General features: G+C 38.6%; 1 protein-coding gene across 3 annotated transcripts in view; it reads right to left on the reverse strand.

Moving 5' to 3' along the window:
- The window catches only part of agfg1.L (ArfGAP with FG repeats 1 L homeolog), a 71,677-nt gene that overhangs the window by 38,700 nt on the left and 9,276 nt on the right, over positions 1-23,701 (reverse strand). For all 3 annotated transcript variants that reach the window (XM_018263936.2, XM_018263939.2, XM_018263937.2), the window contains exon 2: positions 5,422-5,515. In XM_018263936.2, coding sequence (XP_018119425.1) covers positions 5,422-5,515 — 94 coding nt within the window. The remainder of the gene's footprint in view (positions 1-5,421; positions 5,516-23,701) is intronic.

Here is a 23,701-nt window from a genome sequence, read left to right on the forward strand (position 1 = left end):
CACTGATATCATCAGATCGCCAATACATGCAGAGATATTATCGGTAGCCGACAGAAATGTTCTAACCTGTCCGATCGTCTGAACGACCGATCGCCATGGCACAAAAAATGTTGAAGCAGATGTTACAATTTGATCAGTGAGTTGCAGGTCACAGACGATAAGAAATGTTTCCTAGAAGTGCAATCCAACATCTGTCCAGTGATAGAAATCCATGAAAAGGGTCCTAGGTAGGCTAGATGCCTTGTCTAATGGAAGCATTTAAGACATTGGGAAAAAAATACCAATTAACTGGAACCACTGGCTGAATCATTAATAATGATAAATACCCATCAGCACTCATAAGCAATTATCATTCTTTGCCTTTCAGGTCATGTATAGTATTGTATGTAACAGATTACTACCTACTATATATCATGAAATAATTGTTCCACTTATGCTCAATTTTATACTGTGCCTTAATTTTCTCAAGTTTTTGGCCATCATTGACTTGATAACACTCTTTGCTAATTATCATTGGTTCTCTCTTGCTCTACAGCAGTGATTGCTGGACATTTTCGGGCAAGTTGAACTTTAAGACCCACTTAAGCCAGCCTCTAGTTTGACGGTAGTTTCAGTAAAAACTAGATTTTTCGGGATAAAAAAAAGCTGCAAATTGCTCGAATCCAAAAATACTCAAGCTAAAATCTGTCGAGGTCATGTAGAAGTCAATGGTAGAAGCCAATGGCAGAGGTCCCTTGAACCATTTGAAGATATTTTCAGCCTTCATGATTTTTGTTGTTTTTTTCTGTGGTTTGCGCTCAAAAACTTGATCAATTTGTGCTAGTTTTTTTTTACGCCTGATTGCATTGATTTGAGTTTTTTACATTTGGGATTTTTCAGAAATAAGTAAACATTTGAGTTGTGAGTTTATTAGAGGTAGAAAAAAAAACCTCACAAACCCGACCTTTGATAAATAATGAAAGCTTTCCCTTCATATAAAAAGGTATGCCTTTTCCTTGAGCTATAATTATCTCTCTTCTAGACGCCCCAGGAGACGTTGTGTACAAGGCAGTATGATTGATGTAATATTGACTAAACAACATTTCTCAACAAGACAAGTAAAACTGGATTAACTAATGGAAAAAAAATGAAGACAAATCAACATTAAAGGTTAGAAGAAGTACAGAGCACCACTGATACTGCCTGAATAAGATATTGGTGTGCCAAACAAACCCTACTTGTATTTTAGGTGGATACAAGAAAACCCACACCTGTGCCTGACAAAGGGGTCCTCTTCAAAAGTTTGTGTGGTGTTCCTTGAATTTAGTGAAGAAACTGTGTAGGCCTCTGTATGTCCCTCCAAAAGGTATCTCTGTTCTTTATTGTGCTGGAGTGGACTTTGTCTTGAAAGGATGTTGAGCATGAGGAACACCAGTGCTTCCTGGTAAATATTACAGTGTGCTCAAGAAACTATTACATCTGCTATGAGTCCCATGGCAGAGGCCCACCAGTCAATTCTGCTTGACTTTATCAGGTACATAACGAAGAACAGGCCTCTGTACAGTGCAGGCCCAAGTCCTGATCTCAAAAAAGAAAACTAAGCACTTACCAGCAGCAATGAAATTTCCTTAGGCAGAACATATTAAAACTACTAATCATTAAAGGAGAAGGAAAGGCAAGAAACATTACCTATCTACCTTTAATGTACTCCTAAAGTTCTCCTAATTCGCTAAAGTTTTAACTTACCCAGGCCAAACCTATCGCTTACAATCTGTCTTGTTCTTCTGCTATCATTTTGAATAATGCAGGCGCCATGTTTGTAAAGGAAAGAATGCTTCCTCTGCCTCTTTTCCCTTAGTGCGCATGCGCGGTAAAAAAAACCCGTGACCCCCTGGAGCACGTGACTGATGACGTTGCGCTCATTCCTACTAAGCAGTTCGCGCATATCATTACTGATAATTAATAATAAATCCAGTGTTACCTGTGTATAAATCTAGCTAATAAACCTTTGGTTTATGCCTCACCGTAGCCTGCTTGTATATAGTGTCCCCTCGCTGCGCACCGCAATCGCTTAAAGATGCTTGTTTGCTGTCCCCAGTGTAATACATTAAATTAGGCCTGTGCATCTCCTTAGTACCGAGACGCTTCTAATCTGATTGGCTGGGGGGCCTGTTATCAGGGGTCAACAATGATGCGCACCTAGCTGCATTTGCATGTGCGTCATCGACAGAGAAAGCAGCGCCCCTTAAAACATGCGCACGGAACATAAATTGTTATCTACGCGCTTCAAGGCTGCCTCTGGCAGCAAGGAGGAAGTTGCCTGCCAAATCAGTGATGTCACCCAAGTCACGCAGAGCGCTCATTCTTGAACGGAACAACAGGCAGACAACTTTCAAAAGCTCCAGTAAGTTATCAGTACTACAGACTTAGAATAGAAAGGCATTTATGTTTTGCCTTTCCTTCTCCTTTAAAGAATTTTGGTATGCACTCAAGTAAAGGGATAAAGTGATCATGGAATTGTCAGCTTTCATTATAATAAATGATAATTACTTTCCAAAGCTTTTAGTTGTACTGACCTACAAAATATATGCATTGTGTAAAGCGGTAGGCATGCAGGTTATAGGAGTTCCTCGCTTCTTACAATCCAACAACACACAAAAAAACACACAGGTCCTATTGCTAAAGTTTGGAATAATAGGAAATTCAACAATTGAAATTTTTCACAATACAATATATCAGTATTACTCACAGTCTTTGCTGAACAGTTGTCCGACCTAAAAAGTAGCTCTGTATGCACCTCCAAAGTGAATAATACAAAAGCCCAGAGGTGCTGGTATTCAAGTACCACCAACTGGAATTTGATCAAATATATATATTTTTTAAAAACACATTTCTGCTCCCATCTAACAAGTAGCCGTATATTTGCACATTGATCTGCACCAGATGGTTCTTCATTGTTTTGTATTGCTTAGATATACAATTCAGATCAAGGCACTTGTCTCATAAAGCATAAATAAACAAGGTATCAGTTACCCTTTAACTGACACCATCTGGCTTCCTTAAGGTATGCACAATGCACTCGCGGCCATACGATTTCCAAGGTCGGCCGAAGTTTCCTCTCGAGTAAACTTCGAGCAACTTCGGAGATCGAAGCACCGCAAGTGCATTGGCACAGGTGTTTTTGCATTAAAGACGGGGAAGACACGGGGAAGCAGTTCAGGGAGACTAAATCTCCCCAAATCTCCAGGTGTGCCCTTACCCTAAAGCATTTCCATCATTGGAGCAGAGCTCAGGCATATTCTGGGTGAAGCTTTGGTGGTTGATGCCTGGTATCTGTTAATGAGAGACATATGAGACTATCCCCAGTGTTGTGTGTTAGCATGTTCCAAGGAGAGACTAATGCAAGTTACGTACAGGTATGGGATCTCTTATCCAGAATGCTCAGACCTGGTGCTTTCCAGATAACAGATCTTTCCGTTATTTGGATTTTCATATCTTATATCTACTAGAAAATCATTTAAACATTATAAAAAAAACGAATTGACTGATTTTGCCTCCAATAAGGATTTATATCTTAGTTAAGATCAAGTACAAGGTACTGTTTTATTATTACAGCGAACAAGGCAATCATTTGGATTATTTGAATAAAATGGAGTCTATTGGAGATGGTCTTTCCGTAATTTGGAGCTTTTTGTATAACAGGTTTCCGGATAACGAATACCATATCTATATATGTATTGCTGCCCTATGTACATCTTAATATGCTAAATAAAAGGTTTTTTTTAAAAAAAAACTGTCCTCAATAAAGTGTTTTTCCATGTTTAAAAACTGCATGCTGCATGAACCACACTAAATCAGACAATAACAAAAATACTACAGTAAAAACAAGAAACTTAAAAGACAAATAATTTGCAAAAATTAATACAACCTGATCGTATTTTCATTGCAAAAATATATGGATGCACCGAATCCACTATTTTGGATTCGGACAAATCCTTCGTGAAAGATTCGGCTGAATATTGAACCAAATCCGAACCATAATTTGCATACTGTATGCAAATCAGTGAGGGGAGAGAAATGTTTTACTTTGTGATGAAAAGTCACATAATTTGAATAAGAAACTACCAAATCAATAGACTCTATGGGATCTGCACGTTTGAAACCACACTTTGTGTAAATACGCAGCGTATTTTAAATATGGCGTCCAAATTCTCAAAGAGAACAATGAGAAGTGTATGTTGGGAAAAGAAACCTACGTGCTGAAAAACGCATGAAAAATGCACGTTGACGGTCGTGTGTGGTTTTAGTGGCGTATTTACGCCCAGTGTTCCATTTTAAAAAACGCCACGTAAAAATGCCACGTCTGGCCTTGCCCTGAAGGTACCATTCAGTACATTATGAAAAGTGCAACAGTGTCATAAAAGAGAAAATGCCATGTCATTATATGAGGGGAAGATGCACATGTTTCCTTGTACCTGGGGCAGGATAGAGAGGTCATCTCTTAGCCTTTCCTGCTATGTAACAAGACTTTCCTGTCATTCTGCTGAGAACACAAATAACTGGGAACTACTCAAACCTGACAGAAATAGAAATTTAAAAAAAGTTTTATTCATTCATTTGGTTTCAGCTTGATCAGCGATATAACGACTGCACCGTCTTTACTGTCGATCTGACTGCAAAAATGGAAAGAGCGATAGAACCAAGGGCAGCGTTGAAGGATAATATATATATTTTGATAAAGGTCCCTGGTGAGGACCAAAACGTCAATTTAATAATAAATATTTTTTTAAAAGAGAAAATTCCTGGTGTGCATCAGCATTTTACTATACTGTGTATTTTTCCCCAGAGCTGCAACCAGGTGTATGCTTATATAAGTGTGTGCCGCTTTATGCAACCAAAACTTGCCTGGAATTCAAAAATAAGCTCCTGCTTTGAGGCTACTGGGAGCAACTTTAAAGGGGTTGGTGAACAACATGTTGCACATGAGCCACTGGTCGGGGATCACCGATTTATACAATATGAACATCAATAAAAAAGGTGAAAAGTATAAATAATGGAAATTCTGCCAAATTTCTAGTTCACTTTGGAGAAAGCCAGAGTTCAGTTCAGAGTACACACGATTACACAAGTGTATGTACATACAATCTGACTTAGATTGTCAGAGCAAGTTTGTAGTATGTTGCAACACTGGCACCATGATGAGTTGCACAGTGTGAACAGAAGTCTGTGCTCTAATGTACTGTCCAAGCAGGTGTATCTGATTGGTGACAAGCAAACGAGCCCCAACCAAAGTGAATTACTACAGCAAGTGCAGAACTCTTCCCCCCCATTACCTGTACAGATCATTATTTTCTCTAATCGGCTGCTATATATCATAAGGTGGGGACAATAGTTGTTATATTTGGTTACTATAAGCAAATGTCTGATACAAGATAAACTTACTTCATTGCCGTGCTTCTGTAGGAATTCTATTTCTTGCTGGGTAAAAGTAGTCATAGAGATTGACTTCACTCTGTGGGGTGGGTTCAGACCGCGCCTAAGAGGATGCAAAACAAATAGATTTTAGATGACATATACTCACAGAAGGTGAACTATCTGGAGGGTTTATTAGAGTTCTAAAGGCATAAACAGAGAAACAAACAAATATACTGTACTTTAAATCGGAGACGCTGTTTTGAAAAACCAGAGGTGTGGTGTCGGAAGCAATTTTGGGTATCTGGTGTCTGAGTCTCCAAAAATGTACCGACTCCTAATGACTTTAAATACAAGCAGTGAAAATAATCAAATCAGATTTAAGAGCTTCTATGAAGGAGGATCTGGCAGAAGCAATTCTGTTTCTAAGAACAATACTTTAGTTAATGTTGGATTGTATGTAACAGCTAATCTACAGCTATATGCCAGGTTCATTTAATATATAACTTATTTTAGGTTTTCCCAATTGTTTTTTTAAGTAGTTTAACTCCGATTACAAAATGATATGGTTTATATCTTTGAGCTTTGGCAGTGATAAAATGCCTTTTATGTTGTGTACTTAGCTCCTTTCAATCTACATGGAAAATACATTAGTATATTAAACAAACAGTAAAACCAAAAAATTAGTGTTTTAAATGAATTAACATATAAAAAACTGTTAGCATGCACTAGGAAAGCTGTGTGTTTGCACAGGTTATATAACAAATAACAGATAAAACACCATTGTATTGGATAGGGCTTTTCTGTTATGTGATATGTAACATGTGCCTTTTCTCCATTTTCCAGTTTAAATGGCTGTCTCCATGGCTACACAGCAGTCTTTTTATATAAACTATAGTATTCTTTCTGAGGCAAACACACAGCTTTTACCAGTGCAGAGCCACAGTACATTATATTTTAATTAATTTGATAAATTTTCAGATTGTGGTGTTACTGTACTTTTAAAAACAGAGGAGTCTGAGTTGGAGTCGGAGGTATCATAAAATGAGGAGTCGGAGTTGAAGGATTTATGTAACGACTTCACATCCCTGTGAAAAACATCAGGTAACAGAGTGTTTATGTATTGCTCCTCATTTTTGGGCTTTACCGGCTCTTTAATGTCACCACCTGCTTATATATAAGAAGGATGGTTATTTTCATCTTCTTTCCCAAGAGGCTTGAGCTATGATGAAGAGAATGTAATCTTTCTTCTGCTGCTGCTGCAGGAGGAGGCGTTTCTATCCGAATGCACAATGGTGTCTATATTATTTAGTGTTCATTGAACAGCTTGCCATTGCTTGGAGTATCAGGTGAAGGAACATAATAACTGCTAACAATCTGGCCCCTATGTTGTTTCTGCTCAGCCATACATAACAGCAGTGCCATTAGGTTTCCTGGCAGTGAGCATGCGATGCAATGAATTCACCAAGCAGATGCTCAGGGAAGCGGACTCATTTCTAGCAGTGAGTCTATCCGCACACTCACTGCCCATCACTACACAGTTAGATCCATAAATATTTGGACAGACAACATTTGGTTCTATGCATTACCATAATGAATTTTAAATGAAAGAACTTAGATGCAGTTGAACTGCAGACTTCCAGCTTTAATTCAGTGGGTTGAACAAAAAGATTGCATAAACATGTGAGTAGTAAAACATTTTTTTGAACACACTTCATTTCAGGGGCTCAAAAGTAATTGGACAAATTAAAAAACCCTTTGCTGGCAATGACAGCCTGAAGTCTTGAACATCACCAGATTCTGGGTTTCCTCCTTTTTAATGCTCTGCCAGGCCTTTACTGCAGCTGCTTTCAGTTACTTTTTGTTTGTGGGACTTTCTGTCCGAAGTTTAGTCTTCAACAAGTGAAATGCTGCTCAATTGGGTTCAGATCAGGTGACTGACTTGGCCATTCAGGAATATTCCACTTCTTTGCTTTAATAAACGTTGCCTGTAATTCTGAGTTTCCAGATAATGGATCCCATTAGAGTTGCCACCTGCTCAGTTTTGACCTGGACAGCCAGGTTTTTTGAAGGGCAGCCCGGGTCAAAACTACCTGCCTGGTTTTCCAAATTAGGAAAACTGGGCAGGATTTCCTATACCGTATATACTCGAGTATAAGCCGAGTTTTTCAGCCCCCAAAATATGCTGAAAAACTCTACCTCGGCTTATACTCGGGTCAAGCGCAAAAACGGTCGCCGCCGTCTAAGAATAGTCGCCGGCGTCCAAGAATAGTCGCCGGCGTCCAAGAATAGTCTCCAAGAATAGTCGCCGGCGTCCAAGAATAGTCGCCGGCGTCCAAGAATATTCGCCGGCGTCCAAGAATGGTCGCCGGCATCCAAAAACGAGACGCCGGCACCTCCAATGGGAGCAGAAACCCTCAATTTTTTGATTGAAACTTACCAGAAGCTGCTGCATTTCTCACCCTAGGCTTATTCTCGAGTCAATAAGCTTTCCCAGTTTTTGGAGGTAAAATTAGGTACCTCGGCTTATACTCGGGACGGCTTATACTCGAGTATATACGGTAATTGACACGGCGATGGGCCAATCAACGATCACTACGTCATAGCCCTGCCTCTGATCCGGTCCCACCCCTGCCCGGATTGCACTGGCCAAAAGGGTGGCAACCCTAGATCCCATACCTGTAGTATGCTTTCCTCCTATACTCACAAAACATACAGGCAGGTTGGCTGTGGATAAAATTGGCCATAGTGTCTGCAAATGTGATAGGGACCATAGATATTCAGTTAAACTGAAAGTTGCCAAAGTTCACTAAAGTTGCTTTTCTTGTCCAGTTTCTAAAGGAATCTTGCCCAGCCGTATCCAGAGAAGGGTGACACTGAAGCTGCCACATTCCTCCTTTAGGTGGTGTGTAGTAGATACTACACACCACTTCAACATGAATTTTCAAATCTAGCTTTATGTTTAATCCCTTATTAAACATGTGATAATCCCTTTGACTCAGTTACAAAGAATTACGCACAAAGAGGATTAAAGCTCTTAGTATGGTACTTGCATATCGGGTGCTAGATCTTCAGCTTTCCTCGGCTATATATACTAAATATCCAAAATAATGGCCAATATGGGTAGCACATTTTTATAGTAAATTTACTGCTCCAGCCTAGAGGTTCAACAGCTATGATCTATGCCTTCCGAATTGTCCACACAAGTTTTCCTTTATGGATCTTCTAAATAGTGTCAGCGACACTGCACATGCTCAGTTTGCTTGTTCTGGGAGACTAAGCTTAGATTAGTGCAAGGTGTGGTCATGGAATATGCTTGTAGTTTACATTTCGGAGGACATTATTTCCTATATAAATTACAAGCATGACTACAGATTGTTTTCAGAAATATCTCTCATTGATAAAATCCTAAAGGTTACTGGGACCTTGTAATACCTTCTAATGAAGAAGATGCATATACATTGGTAAAAACTCACATCCCTCTATCAAATAGTTCTGTGAACAAGTGTCAGTTGTTCTCCTTACTACTAATGCCCTAATTGCATGTATTCATATGTCATGTGAAACAGTTTAGCCTAATATTCCAATACAAATCTGTACAGGTATGGGATTCGTTATCCGGAAACCCGTTATCCAGAAAGCTTTGAATTACGGACGGACCTTCTCCCATAGTCTCCATTTTATCCAAATAACCCAAATTTTAAAAAAAAAACAGTTTCCCTTTTTCGCCGTAATTATAAAACAGTAGCGTGTACTTGATCCAAACCAAGATATAATTAATCATTTCTGGAAACAGAACCAGCCTATTGGGTTGATTCAATGTTTATATTATTTTCTAGTAGACTTAATTTAAAGTGATATTTACACTAAAAATTTTCTTTTGAAAATATTAATCTACATTAAAGGTTACCTATAGGTCATGTTGATCATTTTTCGCCGATAGTTCTGATCCAAATTACAAAAAGATCTGTTATCCGGAAAACCCCAGGTCCTGAGCATTCTGGATAACAGGTCCCATACCTGTACTAGAATATCATTAAAACATTAAATAAACCCAAACAGGCTGGTTTGGCTTCCAGTAAGGATTATTTATATCTTAGTTTGAATCAGGTACAAGGTACTGTTTTATTCTTATAGAGAAAAAGGAAATCTTTAAAAAAAAAAACCTTTCTGTAATCCGAAACTTTCTGGATACCGGGTTACTGGATAACGGATCCCCATTACAGGTATGGGGCAGTTTTCCGGAAACCCGTTATCCATAAAGCTCTGAATTACTGAAAGGCCATCTCCCATAGACTCCATTTTATACAAATAATCCAAGTTTTTCAACATTATTTCTTTTTTCTCTGTAATAATAAAACAGTAGCTTGTACTTAATCCTTATTAGAGGCAAAATCAGCCTATTGGGTTTATTTAATGTTTACATGATTTTCTAGTAGACTTAAGGTATGAAGAACAAAATTACGGAAAGATCCGTTATCCGGAAAACCCCAGGTCCCGAGCATTCTGGATAACAGGTCCCATACCTGTATAACTTGCCAAGGTACAGACAGAAACTAACCGTGTGCCTATATCACTCGGCTAGCCTAGACCAATGGCAAAATAGAAAAGTTGGCTGCTGAAGCTTTGCTATCACAAAGGGAAAATGATTATTATGAACACAAATTTATAAAGCACCCACATATACTGAAGCGCTGTACAACAGACAGGCGTATACATAAAGAAGCACTTGATGAAGGGGCTTGACCCCGAAACGTTTGCTGGGATCTCACCAAGATAAAAATGAAAACAGTTTGAATTTATGCAGAAGCATTGGAGTGAGTGTGCCTTTTGTTTCTATTTTTGTGAATACTGTATACATAAAGATTCCACAAGTTACAGGAGGTAAAGAGAGCCCTGATCAAAAGATCATACAATTTAAAAGTCACACCAGAGAACTTTATAGGCTGCTGTCTTGTTGTTGTTGCACAAGGAAGAGCTGAAAGGGAATAGGGGCACTGCATGTGGTTGTTCAGTTTCAGTGGCTGTTGTGCAATGGGTTTGTGGTGTGTCGCAAGCACCGGTAGACAGACACCCTTTCCTCTCAGTGATCTTGAAATCAGAATAGCACATATACGCATAACATACAGTGTACGCCTTTCACACAAATCATTACAGAAGTTACAAGGAATATATGGCTCACAGAAATAAACTGGAAAGCTGGGGCTTTGTATTCATAAACCTGCTACGCAGAAAATCAAGGTAACACACGTATGAAATCTGTTAGCCAGAAAGCTCCAAATTACGGAAAGGTCATCATATCCCATAGACTCCATTTTATCCAAATAATCCAAATATGTAATAATGATTTTCTTTTTCTCTGTAATAATAAAACAGTACCTTGCACTTGATCTTGAAAACTAAGATATCATTAATCCTCTGGATGCAAAAGCAGCCTATTGGGTTTATTTAATGTTTATATGATTTTCTAGTAAACTTTGGGTATGAAGATCCGGTACGGAAATATCAGTTATACAGAAAACCCCAGGTCCCGAGCATTTTGAAAAACCGGTCCCATACCTGTATTATTCTCAGCAATAATTCATCTAAAGCTTTCTTTTTTCAATTAAAGTCTAAATCACTTGTTCCTTTGATGTTTTCCTTTCTTTTTAGCAAATACAGCCAGGGAGTCTACATATACATCCAGGGTCAGAGCACTCGATTCACGAGACAAACCGGTACAAAAATCATCCGTCATCAAAAACAATATTTACTATACAGTATTCTTGGCAAGGTTTCGCTAATTTAGCTTGGAGACTTCAAAAGACATGAACCAAAAATAAAGCCAATGTCCTTTAAATTGCATAAAAATTAAATACACGAAAAAATGTAAAGGTTGTTCCCCTTTAAATTAACTTTTAGTATGGTGTAGAGAGTGATATTCTGAGACGATTTGCAATTGGTTATAATTTTTTAGTATTTGTGGTTTTTGAGTTATTTAGATTTTTATTCAGCAGTTTTCCAGTTTGGAATTTCAGTATTCTTGTTGCTAGGGTCCAAATTACCCTAGTAACTATGCACTGATTTGAATATGAGACTGGAATAGTGGAATATGAATAGGAAAGGCCTGGATAGAAAGAGGAGTAACAAAAAGTAGAAATAACTATACATTTATAGCTTTAGGTTTTAAACACGGGCAGTTTTAGGGAGATTTAGTCGCCTGTTGACTAATCGCCTCTTCTTCGGGGCGACAATCTCCTCAAACTGCCTTCCGCCTGCTAAAATGAAAAAACGCCTGCGGCAAGGCACTCGCGGCGGTTCGCAGTTGGAAGAAAAATGCAAAAATGTAAAAACCTATACAAAGTAAATAATGAAGACCAATTGAAAAGTTGCTTAGAATTGGCCACTAACATACTAAAAGTTAAGTTAAAGGTGAACCACCCATTTAATTTCCATTTAAATTTAAACAGCTCAAGAAGAGTATAGTCCCATTGAAAACATTGTCTCTGTTGAAATTTCTCATGCTTGCTGTCCCAACTCCATTCACAACCAAATATTCAGCAGGCTTCAGTCCCCATGCACCCCACATTATTAGGTGATGTGTGGTTCTCTTCTGCACAACGTATAAACTAAGCTTCTCTAGCACATCAACCCTGCAAGCCTCCATGGCCCTTGCCTTTCAATTATATAAAAATTGCTTTGAGAGTTAATCCTGTTTGCTATATACAGGTGTGGGATCCTTTATTTGGAAACCCATTATCCAGAAAGCACGGAAAGACACTCTCTCACAGACTAAATTTCAAAAATTATTTATTTTTCTCTGTAATAATAAAACAGTACTTTGTATTTGATCCAAACAAAGATACAATTAAAGGAATGGTAACACCAAAAAATAAAAGCGCTTTAAAAAAATTCAATACATGCATGTACTTCTGTCCTGCATTGGTAAACATTATGCCTTTGCTTTATAAAGACTACTTTAGTTTATACAAATAAGCTGCTGTGTATCTATGGGGCAACCATTAAGCTGAAAAGCAGAAAAGGCACAGGTTACTTCGCAGATAAACTCTGAAATTGAATACAAAGGTATTCTACACAATGAATCTGCTATGTTACCTGATACTTGAATGGCTGCCCCCATGACTACACAACACCATGTTTATTTAAACTATAGTAGTGTTTCTGAAGCAAATACACCAGATGAAACAGTGCAGAGTAAAGCTGGCCACAGACGCAAAGATCCGATTGTACGAATCATCGTACGATCTGACTTCCCCATTTTCCGACCTGCCACTAACCATTCAAATTAAATAAAGTAAAAAAAAACTAGTGACAGTCTCCCACTGAAAATCGTACGATCGGTAATACACGCAGAGATATTATCGGCAGCCGACAGAAATCTTTTAACCTCTCCGATCGACCAAACGACCAATCTCCACCAGACGAAAAATGTCAGGACTCTCCACACACGGTCCGAAAATCATACGAATCCTCAATTCGTATGACCTGATCTTTGTGTCTATGGCCAGCTTAACAGTACATCAACCCTTTAATCCTTATTGTAAGCAAAACCAGCCTATTGGGTTTATTTAACGTTTACATGATTTTCTAGTAGACAAGATATGAAGATCCAAGTTACAGAAAGATCTGTGATCCGGAAAACCCCAGGTCCCAAGCATTCTGGATAGCAGGTCCCATACCTGTACAGCACTAAATATTAATTTTTAGATGAATTTCACCTCTACTCTCTTGCATGAACATTGCGTTTTGAATTGTAAGTGAAGCAACTGCTGAAGATTTGGAGCTGGAAATGTTGTACCATCTCAATATAAATATATATATGATTATAAATTTATACATGTGCTAATTAATCTATCCCAAAGGAACAAGAGACTCCCAACGATTAATTCAGTTTATAAAACAGAAGAGGGAGAGGAGGGGAGCAGCGAGGAAGTTCTACTTGCTGAGAACCACTGTGCATTATAAACAGGAATTTTACATTTATGGCCTTAGTTCCATGATATAAGCCCTTAGCAAGTACTGCACACAAGTATTTCAGCCCCTCTCCTTACCATTATACTAATGGTCTATATATTTAGTACAATGCGTGCAGCTCATTGACAGGCTTTTTGCTTGGTGGCTGTAGATCAGCGATTCCTTTCCTAGTTCTTAACAATTCTATACTGCTCGCATCAAGGCAACTACTCGGCTGTTGTTAGATAATAAGAGAGCCAGGACAATGCCTTTAAGTTAATGTCACACATGACTTGTACAATATAATATAGGTGTGAAATCTATTATCCAAAATTTTTCATCCATTGCCTTGCTTAAGCAACATGCTTTATATAAGCCAAGTCAAGCAAGTGAGTTATTTACAGCAAATGTCAGTGACAGATTTCTCACGTACAGGCCAGTAGGCCAATCAGTTGGATGTTACACATAGGTACAGCCTGTGCAATTCCTGGTTGGCCATTAATCCTGCACACGCAGCAATTGGACTCATCAATTAGAGGGAGGGTGGCACTCCGCTTCCACTGTGTGCCCAGGTGCAAGGTAAATTTTCATATATTCTCCAAGAAGACCAGCAACACTGGGACTTTTGTGCAAAAATAAAGATTATATTTGTGTGAGCATATAAACAGCCAACGTGATGTTTCGGTCCACTCCGGGACCTTTCTCAAGGTCAATCCTTTAGTCTAAATCCTTTTATTTTGCACAATAAAAAGGTTGTTTTTTTAAGCAAGTCCTGCAAATGTTGCGTCATTGTTGTGGATGTGCTTGTAGAACTACCCCCCAGCAGTTGGTGAATTTTTGCATGTGCCCTCCTTTACTATGGTGTGTGTGTGTATAGTGTTTGATGTATAGTGTTTGTTTGGTGTTGTGTGTGTGTGTGTGTGTTTGTTTGGTGTTGTGTGTGTGTGTGTGTTTGTTTGGTGTTGTGTGTGTGTGTTTGTGTGTTTCGTGTTGTGTGTGTGTGTGTGTGTGTGTGTGTTTGGTGTTGTGTGTCTGTGTGTGTTTGTGTTGTGTTGTGTGTGTGTATAGAAATATATAGGGTTACCTAACCCTAAAATTCTATACTGTGAATACCCTGTATGGTATCTGTGAGCCCATTAATTAGACACTATACAGGATTGTCCAGTATAGGCCAATGAGAGGCAAGTTAGAGCTATGTTATACAATACAAAGCAGATCTGATTTGTATTTATTTTATTGATATAGCTTCAACATGCTCCCCCCTGTAGTCTATATCCGCATGAACGAGGCAGCCATACTATGCTAGATTTGAGATGACATGCATTCTAAGTGCTCTTTATTAAACCTAATACCCATCTGCAAGGAAATTACCCAAAGCTTACCACCATCAATTACCTTTATGTAACTGCTCTACTCCCACATACTGCTCTCAGTATGACAATGTTTCCGCTTTCAATTTCTCTCACTCACAAGCATCTTTCTCTACTTGCTACAAACTACTCCATCAACCTGCATTCTTCACTGAAACTAAGCTTCTCTCTCCATGTTCCATCCATTAGCCAAATATTACGAAGCAGAGAAATAAAAAAAAAAGCGGTGGAAAAACAAAAGGAAATCTGAATTTACTTTTAGCTGCAGATTTGGAAAAAGAGAAAAACGACTGATATCGGATAAAGATAAAGTCAACTTCCCACTCATTGTGCCTCATAGGCTGCAAGCTCTAATGAGCAGGGTCCTTTTTATACTTTTTTACTGGTATGTAATTTGTACGTTTCACTCTTTTATTTTATTTGTGTTAAAAACAATACAGACATGTGTAAGGTATGTTTTGAGCTGTAATTTAAAGTGGTGGTCGACCTTTAAAAGAATTGTTCAGTATAAAAATAAATAGGCTGTGAAAAATAAAAATGTTTCTAATATAGTTAGTTGGCCAATAATATAATCTTTAAAGGCTGGAGTGACTGGATGTCTAACATAATAGTCAGAACACTACTTCGTGCTTTTTAGATCTCTTGTTTTACACTGATTGGTTACCAGATAGTAAATTGAGGGGGGGGGCCTTTAATGGAAAAGAAGGAACATTCCATGAACACAATACCCTTTACCGGGTATTAAGAGGACAGCTAAACACCCACCAAGAAAAATCGAAGCAATGAACATGCCTTATGGAAACGGCTGCTATGCCAGAAATACTGTTAGACAGCAACTATCCAGCTTTCTTGTGATCCTTCAATCTGTTCCTATGATCCCTCTGTGGGCAATAGTTTGGCACTGCTTCTAAGTGACTCAATAGCTGACAGCTTAACTGCTCTGTGTGTGGGCACAACACACTAAAGATCTCTTACCAGTGCAATCAATCAGCCTGAGCAATGGATACAGACCGACAGAACTGAAGGGCAAAAGAGGAATCAGTAATGTTGGTGTAAATGTATTCAGCCACAACAAAAGGTTTTAAGGGATCTCGCTTAATTTAAAAGGGCAGTTCATGTTTAAGTTAACTTTTAGGGCTAGTCCACACGGGGAGATAGCGACGCGTTTGCGGTCGCGGCGACAAAGTGCCGCGACAGTCGCCGCGACCGGCGCAGGCGACAGTTTTGTATGGGCGCCTATGTAAAAACGCCTGTGCTAACCACACGAGGCGATGCGCTTTTCAACAGTCGCCTGAAAAAGCCTGGCGAGGCATTTTCAGGCGACTGTTGAAAAGCGCATCGCCTCGTGTGGTTAGCACAGGCGTTTTTACATAGGCGCCCATACAAAACTGTCGCCTGCGCCGGTCGCGGCGACTGTCGCGGCGCTTTGTCGCCGCGACCGCAAACGCATCGCTATCTCCCCGTGTGGAATAGCCCTTAGTACGTTATAAAATTGATACATCTAAGCAAATTTACAATTGGTCTTTTATTTTTTTCATTTTTAAATTATTTCTGACTCTTTCAAGCTAACAAATGGGTGTCACTGACCCTGTCTAAAAAACATGCTTTGTAAGGCTACAAATGTATTTTTATTGCTTCTTTTTATTACTCACCTCTCTATTCATACCCTCTCCTATTCATATTTCAGACTCTTATTCAAATAATAATTGTGGACCCTAGCAACCAGATTGCCAAAATTGCAAACCGGAGAGCTGCTAAATAAAAAGCTAAATAACACAAAAAATGAAAATGAATTGCAAATTATCCCAGAATATCACTCGCTACATCATACTAAGTTAATTTAATGGTGAACAACCCCTTTAAAGGCCTTGGGAAGCTATGACGGGTGCCATAACCTGGTGAAGTTTTAAAATGTTCTAGGCAGATGTATTTTAAACAAATTTTCAGTTGGTCTTCACCTGTTACCGTGATTGGTTTAAATTTATTACCTCTTTTATGGTCTAGTTGTCAGAATCAACCACCCCAGCAACCATATGGTGAGGCTTAATTTTTATAGTTATTTAATTGCTTATATTTAATCATCTGACCCCATACTTTTCATATGCCATTCTGATATCCTAACTGCTGCCTGGTTACTAAGGTTAAAAGTCCCCAGTAACCAGAAAATAGTTAAAATACCAAGTCTGAAAGCAACAAAACAAAAAAGCAAAAGAAGACAAATTGCACATTGCCATAGAATACCACTGCCACCATAATTCGAAAAAAATGAATTTTAATGTTGATCTACCCTTTAAATTAAAGTTCACCAAAGACTTTCAGTATGTTGCAGATAGAATCAACTAAGCTCCTGTCCATCCATCCTTCTTACAGTGATATACCCACCTCGGCGAGTTTAGTAGTAACTGTTCAGTTTAATAATCTTAATTTTTAAATGTACATATATACTTCTGAATAGACTATCTACTGTATAAAATTCTACTTAAATGTAACTTGCATTGTAAAAGCATTTACCTTTTTGAATAAAGTATGATTATAAGGACCCTGTAAGTAATGTGTTGTACATATATCAATACAAGGTAAAAGATAAACTTTTTTTTTTTAAACTAAAATTTGCAGATGCTGCTATGAAGCAATATCACCATGGAATTGGGATGGTTGGGTGGGCCTCTGCCTCTTATCCAGTGTTTAAATTCCAGAATACTTATGTTTAGGGCAGATAGAGGCCAATTCCACCCAATAATCTATACGGGTGGGTATTTGGTATTATCTCATAAAAAAACAGGCTCGCTTTTCTTTCATCTTCACTTACAAATCCAGATAACACATTTCCATTAGAACTATAGGAATACAAATATTCAGTAGAACCCCCATGGTACGGGATTCACCTCTGCATACAAAAAAATTAAAATCAGGGAAACGTTTTAAAGCAGCAGTACGGAAAGGATACAAGCACAGGGGTCAGTTTTACTTTTAAATAAAAAATAATAATAACAACGCTAATGACAAGGGTTAAACATTGCATTATATAATAAATTTGTCTTCATTATCTATTTTTTTTATAGTTTTTTAAGTATTTGCCATGTTCTGATTCTTTTCAGATTTCAAATAGGGGTCACTGACCAAATATTAAACACAAATGCTACAAATTTGTTGCTATTGCTACTTTGTATTACTAATCTTTCTATTGAGGCATCTCCTATTCATATTCCAGTCTCTTCTTCCATCAATGGATGGTTGCTAGGGTAATTTGAACCCTAGCAACCCAATTACTAAAAATTGCAGACTGGAGAGTGCTGATTAAAAAGCTAAATAGCTCAGAAAGCACAAATGATAAAAAAAATGAAAACCAATTGTAAATTGTTTCAGAATATCACTCTCTGCATCATACTAAACATTAAAAAGAGAACAACCCCTTTAATGTTATTAAATGTGATTGGTTCATGACTGTAGGAGGTGCAGACAGGAAAATGGCAAAAATACGCGTCTTGGTTTAAACTTCTTAATTCCACTAACAATAACATTCACAAAAGACGAACAGCCATCAGGACAATGGATAATCAGGACAATGTTTTGATGTAAAATCCATGAAAGGAGCAACTGAAAAGCATTATTAAAGGAGAAGGAAACCCTGTAGAAAAAACCCTATAGCCCCCCACCCCACGTAGACCCCCCTCCCTCCCAGGCTAACTACCCCCCTCCGGGGAAATGCCCCGTATGTTATACTTAAGCTGGCCATAGACTCGCCAAACTTTCCCCGATATGCCACTAACGGCATGGCTATATCATGGGTAATCCGAACGTTCGGCCGTATGGTTGAACGATCGGATTATTATACGCCAAGGGGCTCCGACGGGTCGGTCGGGTAAAAATTGTGGCCAGATATCGATCGAGAAGATCCGTCAGAAGCCCCCATACACGGGCAGATAAGCTGTCAAATTGGTCTAAACGACCGATATCGGCAGCTTTATCTGCCCGTGTATGGCCACCTTTACTCCTCGTCGAAGATTCTGGCAGCAGACTTCACAGCATCCATCTTCCTGGTCCTCGGTAAACCGACTGGGAGATCTCAGTCAATTTCAGAGCATACGCAGTTATCGAAAACCAGCAAATTGCTCAAACTGCGCATGATCCAACATACCGATCTCCCAGTCAGTTTACCGAGGACATGGAAGGTGGATGCTGTGAAGTCTGCTGCCAGAATTACGGGAAGGCCGTGTCCCGTAAATGCCATTTTATCAAATTAATCCAAATTTTTAAATATATTTCTATGTAATAATAAAACAGTAACTTGTACTTGATTCCAACTAAGATATAATTAATCCTTATTGGAAGTGACACCAGCCGATTGGGTTTATTTTAAATCTACATGATTTCTAGTAGACTTAAGGTAAGAAGATCCGAATTACTGGAAAACCCCAGGTCCCGAGCATTCTGGATAACAGGTCCCATACCTGTATATTCTTTTTGGCTGCAGATTCTGTGAGCACGTCATGGCTATGTAAGTTTGAGTCTCCCTTATAATTAAATGAATTATATACAGAGCAGTGTTTCACAGGATCATGCTTGATGGTCTCTCGCTGAAGTTGATAAACATTTAAAAAGTCAATGATTGTTTCCCAGAACTACTGTTTCTAAATCCGGATCCAGGCTGTACTGGCGTACACGATGTGTGACAATAACCCAAGGGCAATAACACACTGCACTTTTTATCAACCGTGATTAATCTCAGCTACAGCGGATGACAAAACATCCCTTGCATCTTCTCCACTGGCTAACATGGGAATCACTGCCAGGGAAACGTACACGGCGTGGCTACTTACCACAAATGTTTCCCAAGGGGGTATTTGCAGATTAGCTGGTGTAGCGCAATCAAGGGTGATGTTTAGTTGCCCACTGTAACCGAGATGAATCGTTGGAGAAAAATGTCCCATGTATCATAGCCCTAAGTAGCATTTGTTTTTGAGATAAGTAGCAGTTCATTATAAAGAGGGCTTCCCTGCTAGCTGTGTTTCTAGTTTGTCTTCTGCATACAGTAACTTGGCACAACCAGGAAGTAAAGATGGAAGTCTTAAAGCAAAAGAGGCACAACATCAGCCCGTCAGTAAGAGATCCCCAACTATCTGGATAAGAGATCCCCAACTATCTATCTATTTATCTATTTATGTATCCCATTCTATCTCTATCTATCAAGAACTGTAATTGGCCATATATAAAGTTGATAAAAGCTGCTGACTTGGCCCCTTCAAAAAGGCTGTCTAGCCGATATCAAGGATATCTATTGGGCTGGTTAGAAAATCCCATTGGGCAATTCAGATTGTTGGCCCGAGTGGCTAATTATTAGGTGACTTTCACACAAAATGGCAAAATTGATGCAAATTGCCAGTAGCAGCACCACTATAAATTGGTATCTAATAACAAGGCAATGAAAGTAAGGGGAGAACATATTCTCACAGTCCACCCTAGTCCAAGGGTGCATAAACATGTAACAGCAGCCAGAAATTGTGAATTTTTCTCCACAAAGTAATGACCAAAATACGTTTAAAAATTCAAACAATTTATTAGGTGACTGTGTCACACAAGCAGATCTTACAGTGCATGGCCTTTGTGTACTATCAACGTGAATGTAAAAGTCAGAAACTGAGTTCCAACATGAGCAAATCTTCCAGGAAACACTTTTGGGTGGTCCTGGCCTCTGTCATAGGAAAGATGAGATTGGATATTTTTCTGACAATTCGGGGGACTAGCAAACTACAAAGGAGGGGATGATTCTGGCCCGTACAATCTAAAAGTATGTTCAGCTTTTGCAGAGAAAAATAAATCTGGTTCACCTCTGCATACAAACATGGTCAGGAAAAATGAAGCAATTACACGTTTATAAACATTTACAGAAAGATAAGAATATATGAAAGTCTCCATATACAGTAGCATGGGGTAAAAAGATACAGAGATGGACATACCTTGACTATATGTATAAAAAAACTATCATGTAAAATGTACTGTTTACCCCGGGATTTCCCGTGTTTATACAATATGCCTATTTATCAGAGAAAAAGCAGGTCTTTCAAGACAGCTCTATGGCTTTCTGTTTATCTAGCAATATAGAACCGTTTCTAGTGAAAAGGCAGCGTGTATATTAAACACAAGTCATTCTCCTCACAGTCTGTAAATAGCAGGTCCAAAGCTGCTCGGGATTCATTTGCAATCCGTACTCTATTCATCAATATGTTTATAAAATACAGTAGAGCCCCGATTTTATTTTCAGCTGGGGACTGAGCCCAAACAGCGTAAACTCCATAAACGTAGAATCCATAGTAACAGTTTTCTTTTATGGGATCATAAAACACAGTGTCAATTTAGCGAAAAAGTAAACTCGGGTTTCTTCTGTACACATTTCTTATTTGCAAGATATGGGAGTTAAATATGACATTTTGATTTGCACTGAATACTTCACAAGTTTTGGCAGAATACCCATCATAATTTTCCGCCTGGTTGCGAAAGCTGATGCAGGCAGGTGGGTGGGCATCTGGGAGGTGGAGGTTAAAAAATAAATATATTTTCACAGCACAAGAACTTACACGCACCCGATAGGATCTTCTGCCTGCTTTGTATTTGTTTTGAACAAAAATTGCATTCAGTTTTCTGGTCAAGGGACCATTCTTAAAGGACCAGTAACAGCAAAAACACCAAGAAACGTGTAATGAAAAGATCATGTACTATTGCCTTGCACTGATAAAACTGGTGTCTTTGCTTCAGAAACACTACTATAGTTCATATAAACAAGCTGCTGTGCAGCAATGGCTGAAATTGAAAAAAGGCTATGTGGCATTGGTTAAATACGGGTATGAAACCTGTTATCCAGAATGCTTGGGATCTGGTGCATTCTGGATAACAGATCTTTTTGCTTGTCATACCTTAAGTCTACTACTACTATTTAAACTTTAAATAAACCCAACAGGCTGGTTTTGCTTCCAATAAGGATAAATTATATCTTAGTTGGGATCAAGTACAGCAAGATGTGGATGGGAGCAAATCGGCCTTCTCTCTGCCTGTGATTCTATGCAGGCAAAGAAATAGCCTGGTGTTCCATTTGTCTTAGGATCTGAAGCAGTGGTCCCCAAACATGTTGCTCTCCGACCCCTTGAATGTCGCTCCCCATGGCCTAAAAACAGGTGCTGCTTTTTTTTTAAATTACTGGCTTGTAGGCAAGTTTTGATTGCATAAAAACCAGGTGTACTACCAAAATGAGCCTCCTGTAGGCTGCCAGTCCATATAATGACCAATCGCAGCCCTTATTCAGCACCCCAGGAAAATTTTTCATGCTTGCGTTGCTCCCCAATTCCTTTTAAATCTGAATGTTGCTCACGGGTAAAAAAAAAAAAGGTTGGGGACCCTTGATCTGAAGTGAATGTTGTATTCGGAACATCCCTATCAGCAGTGGAGGGTCCCTGTATGAGATGAAGCCATTTAGCACAGTTGTTCAGCATGGGTGCCTATATAAATGGTAATGTCAGTAAGTGACATAAATGGCACTCGTGCTATAGGTTTAAATATAGAATTAATGACAGTAATCCATGAAAAATGTGAAAACAGGAACTGTGCTTACAATGTTAGGGTGTAGCCTGCTCTCAGTACTGCCAGGAGATCTCAATCCAAACATTCACACCAGAGTTTCCATGGAATCACGCTGAATAAAAGAAAACAGAACGGCAGCTACAGATGCCAGACACGTGCCAAAAAGCTTCCACAGAAGAATGCAGAGGCGCAACAGTTGGGCAAGTATGTATGGCTGTTGTGTAGGCAGAGTGTCAGCATGCAGCACACACATATATCCCAACTGAAATCTAAGCACCAGATGCTGCTGGGAAATCCCTCAGGGACACTTAAAACTCAACTCTTAAAAAGCCGTTCACATGCAGGAAACTGCCCAAATTGCTAGAATTTCCACTAGATATAGTCATTCAGCAAGAAAGAAAAATACTGGTTGAATTCACTCCACAATTGCTCTCTGATCTGGAAGCTTAAATAGGATCGCTACCCAAAAAAATTATTTTGTATAATGAAAAAATGTATTCTAAGCAATTTACAATACAGATTAAACATTTTCAGTTGATTTTAACTGGTATAATTGCTATTAAAGGGATTGTTCATCTTTGAGTTAACTTTAAATATGATGTAGAGAGTGATATTCTAAAACAGTTTGCAATTGGTTTTCATTTTTTATTATTTGTGTTTTTTTTTAGTTATTTAGCTTTTACTTCAGCAGCTCTCCAGTTTGGAAATTCAGCATTCTGGTTGCTAGGGTTCAAATTACCCTAGCAACTATGCAATGATTTGCATGAGAGACTGGGATATGAATAGGAGAGGCCTGAATAGAAAGATGAGTAATTAAAAGTAGCACTAACAACACAGTTGTAGCCTTACAGAACATTTGTTTTTAGATCGGGTCAGTGACCCCTATCTGAAAGCAGAAACGAGTCAGAAGAAGGTAAATAATTCAAAAACTATAAAAATGAAAATAAAGGCCAATTGAAAAGTTGCTTAGAATTAGCCATTCTATATCATTTCTAAAATAAAGGGGAACCAACCCATTAAATAGGATCTCCCAAAAAAAATTATTTTGCATACTTAAAAAATGTATTCTAAGCAACTTTCCAATACAGATTACGGTAAGCATTTTCTGTTGATTTTAACTGGTTTAATTGCTATTACAGCAATATCCAACTGTTTCCATGCTCTGCAATGCTGGCTCAGACTCCTGAAACAATGCAACAGAAGCAGATGATTAAACGAGAACTGACTTCTGTTACATGAGTCAGAAGCAGAGGACAGAAAGGGATAAACAAATCCTGCTTGGAAGTGCAATTACATTTACAAAAAAAAAAAAACTTTTTGGAAAATGTGTGATGAATGTATATTGGGAAGTTGCCAACATGTTATTGTAAAGAAACTCCTACAGTAGCAACTACAAAAGAATATAGTATATACAA

Source organism: Xenopus laevis, chromosome 5L (assembly GCF_017654675.1).
Source record: "Xenopus laevis strain J_2021 chromosome 5L, Xenopus_laevis_v10.1, whole genome shotgun sequence".
Taxonomy (NCBI): domain Eukaryota; kingdom Metazoa; phylum Chordata; class Amphibia; order Anura; family Pipidae; genus Xenopus; species Xenopus laevis.